Source organism: Mus musculus, chromosome 9 (genome assembly GCF_000001635.26).
Source record: "Mus musculus strain C57BL/6J chromosome 9, GRCm38.p6 C57BL/6J".
In the NCBI taxonomy this organism is placed as follows: domain Eukaryota; kingdom Metazoa; phylum Chordata; class Mammalia; order Rodentia; family Muridae; genus Mus; species Mus musculus.
Genome location: NC_000075.6, coordinates 70,276,287 through 70,289,644, shown reverse-complemented (window position 1 = coordinate 70,289,644; position 13,358 = coordinate 70,276,287). Strand labels below are relative to the sequence as shown.

Here is a 13,358-nt window from a genome sequence, read left to right as displayed (position 1 = left end):
GTCTACAGAGCGAGTTTCAGGTCAGCCAGGGCTACACAGAGAAACATTGTCTCAAAACAAACAAACGAACAAACAAACAAATAAATGTAATAGAGTGTGCATTATATTGCCGAATTGCCATGTGATATTTGAGCTAAGAAGGTCCTCACTTCCCCCTCAGACCCAAGGATGTCTAAAACTGCCCGTTCTGGGTCAGGCGGACCCCTGGCTCTGTCAGGGGCTTGGCAGACAGAGATCAGCAAGCAGCTAAGGGCATTAAAAGATTGTATCCTTGAGAATTGCTAGAAAGTAAACTATTTCTAACCTTATTTTTGTTTATCCTAAAGTGTAAAAATGTCGACAACAGAAACAAAAGGCTGGAAACTCAGTCACAAGAAGCTCATTCACGGAGCGCAAATTCAATCAGAAACTCCAGGCTGGGGCTGGTGAGATGGTTCAGTGGGTAAGAGCACCCGACTGCTCTTCTGAAGGTCTGGAGTTCAAATCCCAGCAACCACATGGTGGCTCGCAACCATCCGTAACGAGATCTGACGCCCTCTTCTGAAGTGTCTGAAGATAGCTACAGTGTACTTACATATAATAAATAAATAAATCTTTAAAAAAAAAGAAACTCCAGGCTGACACTGTAACTTCCCCAGTTGGTTTGTTGGAGGTCTGTAAGCTCCCCAGTTTGATATTATCGTTCTGTTACTATTTACTGTTGTTCTTAACTTGGAAATCCCACCCTAGGGGATGATCTGCTCCACGGTGTCTCTCTCAGTTGGGAACTCCAGTAGTCTGCCTCCGTGTGGTCTCCCCCAGGCTGCTAGTTGCTGCTAACTCTCAGTTTGGTGATGTTGTCATTGCTCCCTCACCCAGGCCGCTCCAGTTGTCTGATCTAACGATGCTTTGCTAATGATGCATCTGCTGCCTTTCTCTATCTGCCACGTGCTATTCAATTTTCTACTTTTGCTTGTTACATGCTTTATAAACTAACTCACTCAAAGAACCAAAAAGGAAAAAAAAGACTACTGTAGATGATTCTCTGGCTAGACTATACAGAAAAAGTATGCATGTCAAAATTGATCAGAGATTCTTAACTGGTTATACCACATATCCAAGTATGGGAGGTAACAGTCATGTTAAATACCCTTATTTAATTATTCGATAATGTCCACATACATCAAAACATCCCATCATATCCCCCAAATATTTCTAGGATCTAGAGAGATGGCTCAGTGGTTAAGAGCTTGTATTGCTCTTGCAGAGGACCAAAGTTCTGACCCTCTTAGGCTCCTGTGTGCCCACTAATGGGCACTCATGTACACAGGCACACCATTACATAATTAGAAAATAAAAATAAAACAACTTGCTTGGGCATGATGGTGTAAGCTTTTAATCCAAGCACTCGGGAGGCAGAAGCAGGTCCAGCCTGGTCTACACATCGAGTTCCAGGCCATCCAGGGATAAATAATGAGATCCTCAAAACCCAAACTGAAACCTTTAAAAATATGTGAACAACTCCTTCTTGTCCATTACAAATTTAAATAATGCTACTATAATGGTCAACAAACCTAGAAATATAGATGTAGCCTTACAAATAGGGCTTTAGGGATTTAACTGCACAAATACTTGGAGAAAATTCCTTTTGTGATAAATTAAAAACAAAAACAAAACAAAACTAACAGCACGGTACTGATTGTAATGGTTTAAATGCCTTGAGATAACAAACACTGCAATCTGTGAGTTAAACTTAAACACACAAGTGATGGGTGGGCAGCCAGGGCAGCCTGCAAAAGTATGGCTGCCTAGGATTTGGCTCTTCTAATAGTCAAGTAAGCATTGTAAATAATAATAATAATAAAAAAGAAGCCCCTAGTGAGAAAACTTTCCCAGGCATTCTGGGTGAAATCCAAATGCATGTTATATCATAAGGCACCCACGCCTCCCAGACACTGGGCCTTCGGGGGGTCACCGTAGCATCAGCATTAAGTACTATGGTGCTGATGTACAGATAACACAAACCTTTCATGGCTGTGCTGTGACTAATTTAAGTGACAATTTTACTAATGTACTGATGTCCCAAAGAAAAGTCCTGACTGCTGGCTGAACACCCCCGCCTACCACAGTTCTTTTTCATCATGAAGTCAACACACATTTCCGTGAGGTTTGCTTTCTGGGTTTTTAAAGCCCTATTATAAAACACCATCTGGCAGATTAACAGGGAAACACACCAGGCATTTTCAATAGCCAATCATGCCTTCTCATGTTTCCTTCAGTAAATATAAAGGTTCAGAGGAGCTGGGGAGGTAGCTTTTCTGCTCGTGAGGTGATCTTTTCAAACCTTCGAAGTTTCTAGCATGTCATCAGGACAACACCCACGGAGCAGAGGACTCTGTCCAGGATAGACAGAGGTCTTAGCCCCTTAGAATGTAGACTCTTATAACTCAAAGGAACACTGTGGTGGAACTGCACTTTGACTCCGTGAAAAGCCAGGAAAACATCTGAGTCTTGCCCTTGGAAGCCCAGCCCTCATTGTGAAAGCGAAGAACCATGGTACCATGGAACAGTCTTATCCCAGAGGTGTGCAAAGGACAGGATAAAGGATACAAAAATATAGTCGTCCATGTATCTCTTCTTCAGGTTCTCTACAATGGAGCTCTCTGTGATCTTGGACAGTAGAACCATGTCGTCCACACCACTGTGCTTGACATTGTGGCTCTGCCAATGGTACCGGTAGGCGCCTTTGCTGCCCTGGGGACAAGAACACAAAAATGGGTTACGATAGCTCATATTCTCCTGGAGTTTTCTAACACACACACGTACATATATATGTATATAGTCTAATATACATATTTTCCAAAATAAAATGCATTAAAGCACAGCAAAGATTTTGCGTTTCAACCTTGCTACCTACAGATGAGTGGGGAAGTGTCACCATGGTCCAGTGTACTGCTGAAACAATATTTTCTTGTTGATTCCTTAACTTCAGACAGGGTCTTATGCAGCCCAAGATAGTGTGAACTCAGTTTGGAGCCAAGGATGACTTTGGCTTGTGATCTTCTTGTCTAACCTTAAAGTTGTTGAGATTATAGGCATGCACCAACAGACCTGGTTTGGGCGTGTGACAGGGATCAACTCTTATGCATACTACACAAGCAGTCTGTCTATCAACTGAGCCACATCCCTATGTCTCTTTTCTCATTTGTAAGATAAGAGAATTGAGATTCACTTCAAAGAGTGGCCATGAGAATTACATGAAGCAGCACTGACTCACAAAACACTGAAGAGATTGGGGATACAGTGTCCAACACAGAGGACCATCTACATTGCCCAACACAGAGGACCATCTACAGTGCCCAACATGGAGGACTGACTCTTAAAACTATCTGAAATCTGTTTCTTTAATTTGACAGTGAAATAAAAAATTAAACAGAAACTTGACATTGCAAAGCGTAGACTTGAACCCAGAAGCAATGAGTATGTGTGTTGCCTATAGTTAGGTCACACTGCTCCCTTTTTAGGTCATCTGAGTTACTTTTCCTTCAGAAACTTCTTGGTGGCCACTCAGACTGGCCATCCACATTTTTTTTTCAGGATGTGCCAAACTAGATGTCTGTCACCACTACACCAGCCAGGAAGCTTACAGGAGAGCTGGTGCAGGGTCGCAGAACACGCTGTGTCTGGTGGGACTCCTCTCATCCTCCGCTCATTCCTTGAACCAAAGAGGCCTTGGCCCTGGTCTGCACTGCAGCTATTTAGCTCTGCAGTAGGAGAGGCCTCTGAAGGCTCTGGGCTGCAGGGCTTCCTCTCAGGTGGCATTTCTATAGCGGGATGCTCATGCATTCAGCATGTCTTGGGGTTGATAGGAGGAAATACCTAAAGTGGCTGCATTTGGGGGGCTCCTATCCATTGAAGGACACCCAGCAGCGATGGATAGTGATTCTCATATCACTGACAGTTAACACACAGACACATATGAAGTTGAGCGTTGTGGTCCATTCCTGTCACCACAGCACCCAAGAGGCTGAGGGAGGAGGTCTGTAAGGTCCAGAAATGTCTGGGGTGTATAGCACAACTGTCTCAAATAATAAATAAATTATATATATATATATATATATATATATATATATATATATAACAAAATACATATACATATAACATACATATAACAAAATAAACATACAAAATGTATGAAGGGCATGGCACACTTTACCCTATGACATGCTAAAGTGATGGCCTTTGAAGTAGATCTCAAATATTTGAATTTTCCAGAGAAATTAGAAGAAAGGCATTTGTTTTCATGTATGCTCATCAGGGCAAAACCCCCGCAAACAGAAAAAGAAAAGGAAAGAAAGTTAAATACATGTGTAATCCTGACAGCAGACAAGATTCTAGAGTATTGCCATTTGCTGTCAACACTTCAAGTGTCTTCACGGAGGCACCACGTGTGACGGACCAAGCACGGGCACAGTCCCCACTGTGTCAGCTCTTGACTTGAAGAAGTTTCAACAAAGCAGAGGAAAGTTATGGACAAGGGTATCCAGAGGGCCAGCTGCTCAGACAGTGAAATTAGCACGAGACAGAAAGAAACAAGAGCGAAGCCACATTAACTTCCTCACAGGGAAAATATATGAAGTTGCTTTGTGCTGTCTGAGGAGGACACAGATGCCTTGCTAAAAGTGAAGCCCAAGAGGTTCAAAGGGAAAAAGCAATCCTCAAAACTCAGCCAAGAGGAAAGCCACCACTGAGAAAAGTACACCACACGCCAGGGCTTCAAGCTGTTGAGAAAGGTTCTAGATTTACCACCCATGCTGTCTAGTGGAGGGAAACTGTCCATAGGATATATTTGGCTTTCCCAGAACCACACACAACATCAATTCTGCAAAATTACCTCAGACGTCACCACTCCCCCTTCCTCTGTGGCAAGCATAGAGAGACAGAGAGGAAAGGCACTGCCCACAGCTTGACTGCCCACAGCTTGACTCACAGGGCTCCCATCGTAAGCCCGGGGCTTACTTCCAACACACACACACACACACACACACACACACGGCCAAAAAATGATATTTATTTTCCTTTTGAAAAAATATAAACACAAATGAGGAAAAGAGAAATCCATGATAAGTGGCTATTTAATGTCTACAAGGGACAAGGGACAGGGGAGACTGGTGCCATAGAATGCATGAGGATGTGAATAATCCCCAAGTCATGCGGGCAGTCATGGGGTCCACTGGCTCCTTTCTACCTCACAGTCCTGCCTGCTGTCTCAGAGTCTGATTTCTCCACCTGAGGTCAAAAACAATGCTCCCTGCTGAGGCTACTGTGTGTCTGTCTTTGTCGCAGATATTAATATTAGCAATTGTCACCTGGCCTCAAAATCACTAGGTAGCTAAGGGTGACCTTGAACTTCTGACCCTCCTGTCTCTACCTCCTGGGATTGTAGGCCTGAGCCACCATGTCTGGCTGCTGTGGTGCTGGGGATGGAACCCAGAGCGCCCTGCATGCCAGGCAAGCACGCCACCAACCGAGCTACAAGCCCCTGTAACTCTGTCCTCCTTACGCACTTCCCAGACTTCTCTCTGGAACATAAACCCCGAGTACGACTGAGTGGTTGCTGCAAGCAAACCCAGCTTAGAGTGTTTGTCGCATGATTTTGTTTCGTTGTGTTTTACTTTGCAGTGGTACTAAAGTGATGCATATTCAGGACAAAACTATTCTTCCAACTCTGATCTTCTCCTAGACTTGCTAGTAAAAGGCAACTAGCCACAGCTCCAAGCACGCTTGCCCTCAGAAGGATAAATGCTCCGCCTCACCTCTCCTTCCCCCATGGCCCAGCAGAGCAACGCTGTGTGCCCGAGCCAAGCTGTGGTCAAGCATTTCGATTTATGAGAATTTTCAGCTTTTGACCTGTCGCACTATCACACCGTCCTGGACTGGCTTCTGCTTCACTTGCAGTGACCAGTCCCTTCATCACACCCAACAACCTCACAAGAGAGGGGGCTCACACGCCACACCGCCTCCAGGGAGGAAGCGGCAAAGAGAACAAGTGAAGCAGTTCTCTTTTCAGGCTCGCCCAAACGTGGCTCCTTCCCACTGCCTTCCCAGTAACGCACAGGGCTTTACTCCTGACTGCCAAGACTCAAATGGCAACAGGACACCAGATTGTATCTGGGTGGAATTCCTCATTAAAAAGACACAGTCACCAGGGCTGAGAGAGCGGTCAGCAGTTAGGAGCACTTGCGGTTCTTGAGGATTCTCAGCACCTGCAGGGCGGCTCACAAGTCTGGAACTCCAGTTCCAGGAGATCTGGCGCCCTCCTCTGGTCTCCACAGGCATAGGCACCCATTTTGTAGATATACATACATGCAGACAAAAGATTGGTGCACATAAAATACAATTTAAAAATCTTTTCTGAAGAAGACACACTATCTTCACTAATGACTACTTCTCAGCATCAGAGACTGAAACACTGAATTGCTTTTAATTGAACAACTTTTCTATATCTAATTGGCCATGAATCTGTGTATGTACGCATGATTTTGTGCATGTGTATGTGTGCGTGTGTGTGTGCGTGTGTGCGCGTGCACACATGTAATTATTTCCATTTCTATTTTCCCTACAATCCAGGCAACGATGGCTGCATATATGAACTTCTTCACAGCCATCCCCAGCAATGTGAATTATCTTGTAAAATTGTGAGGCGTCTTCTCAGCTTCCTTTTCCTTTCCTTCCCAATCCACCAGAAAAAGACAACAATTGGGCACATAGATGAGACAGAAAACACGTTCCCAGGAGAGGAAATGTCCCAAGAATGATTAGAATACAGTAACACCGATGTCTGAAGAACCCAGCAAGGGACCTGCTCCTTTGTATGCTAACCTCAAAAATTAATTTATAAGAATGAAAAATTTAATTTAAAAACTTAAAAAAGCAGATAAGATAAAGGTAGAGAAAACAGAGAGAGACCTGGCGGATCAGAACCCTGGACTGAAGGAGGCTGCCCCAGCCAGACTGGAGGAGGTGATCAGAAGCCAGCAGGCAAAGCCAGGGCTGAGCAGGGAAGTCGCAGAAGCAGTAACCTGCCGGGTGAAGGCTGGACCTCAGGGCTCTCAGCCAACCATCCAGTAGGGTTTAAAGATATGTAAGGTATTGTATAGGAGGCGACTCAGATGAATGGCAAAGGCCGCTGGAATCAGGGGGTGCTTGTCGTCTCTCTCTCTCTCTCTCTCTCTCTCTCACACACACACACACACACACACACACACACACACACACACACACACATTTATGTCCCTCTAAAGAGAGCCAGCAGGCTGACAGTTGCCCTAGGACACCAACCACTGGTTCGGAAGTGTGAGGATGTGCCACAGTTCCAGGGAAATCCCCCCCCCCCCCGGCAATATGGTCACGCTTCCCCTTTTTGCTTTCCGCCTACTCCTGGCTGGATGGCAACAGCCTGGCAAACCTAGGTGGGATGCAGAGGCAAACCTTCCCCGTGGCCTCACCCTTCCTATGCTCTAAGAGCCCTTTCTCCTCTGCTCCCTTCTGGAGTATCTCCTTTTGTCTCTGTCTCCCTAAAACTGTAAGTCTTTAAACAAAAAAAGGATACAGAGTGAGGGAGAGGGAGGGGGTTGGATGTAGCACTGAGAACTGTAATAACTGGTAGCACCGAAAATATCAGCAGCTATGGGGGATTCTCCTGTCAGATGGGCCTCAAGTAGAAACTTGGACCCACGTTGGTTTCTAATGATCATTCATTGTGAGGAAAAGATGTTAATTCATATGAAGGTTCTGGAAAATAGGGTCTGACAAGACCCATCTGAAAGCCTTGTTTAGGAGGGTAGATGTACGCAGACATTAGGTCCCTCCTCAGGAGAAGGGAAAGGCTACAGGGCAGGAGCTTCAACAGCTGTGCCCCCCCACCCCTGTGTGTGTGTGTGTGTGTGTGTGTGTGTGTGTGTGTGTGTGTGCATGTGTACGTGTGCGCGTGTTTACCAGGGTGGGGACCAGGAGAGCAAAAGTGAGTCAGAAGGCAAACAGAGGCGGCATTATCCTCTGCGGTGTCCCACACACCCTGGGGCGGCCCTGGCCTCATGGATCTGCAAATGCTGGCTTACCCACTTCATCCAGGGGAGGAGTCCTTCACCGGCAATGCCCTTCAGAGGCCAAGAAAAGGGATGCTGTTAAATGTATCTGGAAACACAACAGGCCCAGTGTCGGGAGAGATGGGAGACTGAAAATACACTTACAGACTCCCAAACGATATTTTAGGGAGCAATCTAAAAATAGGTATCAGAATTCCTGAAACTAGTCAAAAAAAATAAAAAACCCTCATATCCTATTTGATCTGGCAATCTTATTTTGATGAATTTACTTTAAGATACATATCTGCAAGCCAGGAATGGTGGGGCGAGCCTTTAATCTCCCCACTTGGGAAGCAGAGGCAGGTGGATCTCTGTGAGTTCAAGGCGAGCCTGGCCTATAAAGCAAATTCCAAGAGAGCCAGGGCTGCACAGAAAAACCCGTTTTGAAACCCACACCCACCCTCTCACCCCTCACTTTCCACACACATGGGGCTGGAGAGAGGCTCAACCGCTAGGCACACTTGCTGCTCTTGCAGAGGACCTGAGTTTGGTTCCCAGCACCCACATAGCTGCTCCTAACAATCTACAACTGTAGCTCCAGGGAATCTGGTGCCCTCTTCTGTCTCCAATGGCACCAAACCCTTATGCAACACACTTACATACATGCAGCCAAAACACATATACACATAAAATAAAAATAAACTTATTTTTAAAAGCATTATTTTTGGGAGCTGAAGAGATGGCTCAGTGGTTAAGAGCACTGGCTGCTCTTCCAGAGGTCCTGTGTTTAATTCCTAGCAATCATACGGTGGCTCACAACCATCTATGCTGAGATATGATGCCCTCTTCTAGTATGTCTGAAGCTCCGGTGTATTCATATACATTTTTTTAAAAAGCGTTATTTTGGTAGTTCCTTTAATGCCACATTATGGAGAAATAGCTTTTAAAATTTTTAAAAATAAGAAATAACTGTCCATACAAAGGTTTAAAAATATACATGAACATTGAGGAGAGCATCTGCCAAGGTATACGAGGACCTGCATTTGGCTTCCCAGAACCCATGTAAAAGTTGAGCACAGTAGCACACATATGTCAGCAATCCCAGAATTCCTATGGAGAAAAAGGAATCTGAGACAGGAGAATTTCCAAAAGTTGGTGGGCCAGCTAGGTTGATGTTATGCTAAGAAGAATGAAGAAGAATGACAACAGAGACACTGTCTCACATGAGGAGGAAGACACCTGAAGTTGTCTTCTGACTGACCTACACACACACACACACACACACACACACACACACACACACACACACACACTATTGTGCACATCCATCTTGCCTGCTGCAGTGTCCACACACAGACTTGCTGTAGTCCTCTATTGGGTCAATCCCACCTGTTTCTGACAGTTGTGGGGAGTGCTGGTAGCTTATACGCAATGTCCCAGAAGTCTTTTCCTTTCTGTGGAGTCTCAAATGGGAAGCAACACCCCCCCTTAGTTGTAAGTGGGAGTTCTGTTCATCTCTCGATTCTCTGCACTTTCCTTCAGGAATTGCCAGCCTGGCTCTGACCCATTTCTCTCTCAACCTCTATAAAAAGGAGGCTAGCTCCTGCCCCTCTGTTCCTCATCAAAAGTCTCGTTTGCCCTCCTTGCCCCTTATCTAGAACAGGCTTAAACAACCCCACATATCCTGGGTGCCGAGGACCTCAAGTTCCCATAATGTAGCTCAGGAAGCCAGGGCTCCCTGAAGACCCTCACTCAGGGTGTAAGCTCCAAGCTGAGAGGTTGTGGCTGGGGATTCCCTTAGGAGTGGGTCAGGAAATCAGGGGACAGTCTATCCTTTCAAAGCTAGCCTAGACCCTGGAAGCTGTGCTTCACACAGCAGCCGCCTTGTACCTCGGGAGCAAATCCCAGCAAGGTTTTCTCAGCTTGCTTCTGTCCTCTTCTAATTGCTTTCTCCTAGTTCTGGGCTTCATGCATGGATAATCTCTCTCTCTGTCTCTCTGTCTGTCTGTCTCTCTCTTTCTCTCTCTCTCTCTGTCTGTCTCTCTCCCTCCCTCCCTCTCTCTCTCTCTCTCTCTCTCTCTCTCTCTCTCTCTCTCTCTCTCTCTCTCTCTCTGTGTATGTGTGTGTGTGTGTGTGTGAGAGAGAGAGAGAGAGAGAGAGAGCCTGTGAGTCTTGGAATCACTGAGTCACACCGTTCCCTGTTTGGATGTAATATTCTCTGGCAAGCTCCTTCTTACTCTACCTCCTACGCCTACTGCCTGTAAACTCCTGCCCCATCAGCCCAGGTTGCCCCTCTCTGGGAACCCCACCCCACCCCATGAGACAGCAGCATGGTGCCTGGCTACCAGAAGTATACTCCATTCATCATCTATCCAAGCCCTAGAACAATGACCAATGCATTTGTGGGTGCTTCACACATACTTGTTGAATGAATGATATAGAATATAATAATTATTATTATAGGATAGCTAAATGTCATTCTATTTTAATATCTAATATATAACTTGTTTAATTCTAATGATCTCATCAGGCAGGGAACTGGCATGTAGAAAGGTTAAGTTGCTCAGCAACACACACACACACACACACACACACACACACACACACAGTGCTTTAAACCCAGGCCTTCTGCAGCCAGGGGTTCATACTAAAACACTGGGTTCTGCCTCTCCTAACAAAGTGAGTGGCACCACAACCATGATCTTTCAGCCACTGCCTCACTGGCTGTAAACTGTGTTCTTTCATTAGTATAAAAACGCCGTGAAATATTTCTTCTCAGGGAGGGGCATGTACAATAAAGTATTGGTGCAAAGCCTCAAAACTCAGAACTCACAGAACAGCCTCGTTCAACACAGCCTCCCATCACAAGACCAAGTTTCAGTCTCCAGAGGACATCTGTCCCCTAAGGTGTCCCCTGCAGCCAGGATGCAGGTCAGTGTTTGACACATATGTGTCAATCAGTACAAGTTGAGTGATGACCAGTGAAACTGTATGCGTTGTTTCACACCAGTCATCCCAGTACTCAGGAGGCTGGGGCAGGAAGATCACTGCAAGTTTGAGGCCAACCTGGGCCACATTGTGAGACCCGTCTCTTCGGCTCATCTCGGGACATCTTAGCTACATAATTACCATGCGGTGGCAGCTACTGGAAGGATGGAGGGGGACTCTGAGCCCAGAGGTTTCACTGAGAGGTTTCCAAAGTTGACCTACCTGTCTCCAACCTCAGGAAGTCAACACAGAAGAAGCATCCCCTTACAGATATCCCTTCTCTCTGGCTTTTTGAAGCACGTAGCCAAGGCTGGCCTCAAATCTGCTAGACTGCCAAGGCTGCCTGCCCTTGAACTCCTAATCTTCTTGATAGGTATGTACCACTACACCCAACGTGGCCATCCTTCTTAACTCTACGCTCCACCTAAGGGTAATAGTAAGGGGTCAGACTTCAGTTGGGGAAAGGACATTTCCAGCTACAGATCAATATGAACCGGGTGGCTGTATTCCACTCACATGGTAAACATGTGTTCAACCCCCACCTCTATCTTAAATCAAACTAGTGATGGACCAGTGGCAGGCTCTGTCTCCTTAGCTGAGGCACATTAAGCCTTTAAGAAAGTACCCCACCGTTCCGTACAAAGGTCTCACATGAGTCAGGTGGGTGGAGCATGGCTGGACCAATCAGCAGGCTTGAACACACACACACTTGCATACATTTTGGGCACGGCCAGATCCACAAGTTTATTCTTCGCCAAGAATAAACTCTACGCATATTCAAATGTGACTTGGGTGAGGCACCTCCTTGACAAGGCTGTCACTAACAAGAGTCACAAAGCAAAGTCCACTTCATCCTACGTCCTAATCCTTGGTTAGAAATGGGTCATCTTTGAGGCCAGCACAGCTATGTAGGAAGTTTCTCTAATTGACTGACGAGACCAAAGTCCTCAGGCAGGCAAGCTGACTGGGAAGACCAGCTCCCGCGGCTCCTGTTCACGCCACTGACTAAAACAGAAACAAACCAAACGGTAACTGAATGATTGCTAGATGATCTCTGGACCCCAGCAGTTCCTAAATGCAATGCTGTTCTGAGAGAAAGGATCTATCTGTTGGTAGAGTGTGTTATCAACCTGACCAAAAGTCTCTCTGGGCCGGGGCTCAGTTGATTGAATGTCTGTCTGTCTGTCTGTCTGTCTGTCTGTCTGTCTAGCATGCACACAGCCCTGGGTTTGACCCCAAGCACCACTTGAGCCAAGTGTGGTGGGGCATGGTGCACGGTCTGCAGTGTACTGGTACCTCCCTGTACTTGGGAGGTGAAGGCAGGGGTCGGGAGTTCAAGGTCATCCTTAGCTACTTAGCAGGTTATCTGGGTCATCTAAAACTCCTGTAATCTCAGGATCTCTCTCTCTCTCTCTCTCTCTCTCTCTCTCTCTCTCTCTCTGTCTTCCTCCCCTCTTTCTCCTTTTCTATATTGACTGCAAAAAATACTTTACTTATGCAAAACAAGAGTAGAGGTGTGATAAGCAACTACCTACTCCGATCTTTTTATAAATATCATTTTATTTCTGTATATTATTTTATTTTTCTAAAAAATTAATTGTGTGGGCATAGATCAATGAAGACGCAATGGGGTGGGGCGAAGAGCTTTTAGAAGTGTGGTGGGATTTTTTTCTTGCCTATGCTTTGAATACACACACACACACACGGTGGGGGAAACACACACACACTGGGGGGGAGGGGTCCAGATACATGTGTGTGGAGGTTGATGTCAGCTGACTTCCCTGGTCACTTGCCACCTTATTCTTTGAGACAGGGTTGTTTAGTAAACCTGCAGCTTGCAGAATGGTAGACTACCAACAAACAAGGCTCAGGGATCCTTTTGCCTCTACCTCCCCAGTGCTGGGATTACAAGGTATACACCACACTGACTTTATATAGATGCTAGGTCTGAATTCAGGTTCCTGTGTCTTCATAGCGAGCATTTTACCAACCGAGCCATCTCCTCTACCCACCTACAGTTTTTAGAAACTAACACAGAGCACTATAAGAACACAAACCATGGTGTGCCTGGGCCAAACTGGTACATCTACAACATGCCCAAAGCTCACAAAATGGCTCTTAGAGGGGGGCAGACTGCTAGTAAAAGGCGGCAGATCAGGATGCCTGCCTAAATAGTGTTCTCTATATACGACGGGGAAGTTGCACCCATGAGTCTCAACAACAAGCTTGCTTAAATGAGACTTGCCAAAGAGGCTACGAGAGATTTCCCGAGGCATCAGCCACAGACAGAGAGCTAATGGCAAT

The 13,358-nt window shown here is 45.8% G+C and overlaps 1 protein-coding gene across 2 annotated transcripts in view; it reads right to left on the bottom strand.

The window, feature by feature from the left end:
* The window catches only part of Myo1e (myosin IE), a 192,718-nt gene that overhangs the window by 110,423 nt on the left and 68,937 nt on the right, over positions 1 to 13,358 (bottom strand). For both annotated transcript variants that reach the window (NM_181072.3, XM_011242814.1), the window contains exon 2: positions 2,590 to 2,733. In NM_181072.3, the coding sequence (NP_851417.2) occupies positions 2,590 to 2,733 (144 nt within the window). The remainder of the gene's footprint in view (positions 1 to 2,589; positions 2,734 to 13,358) is intronic.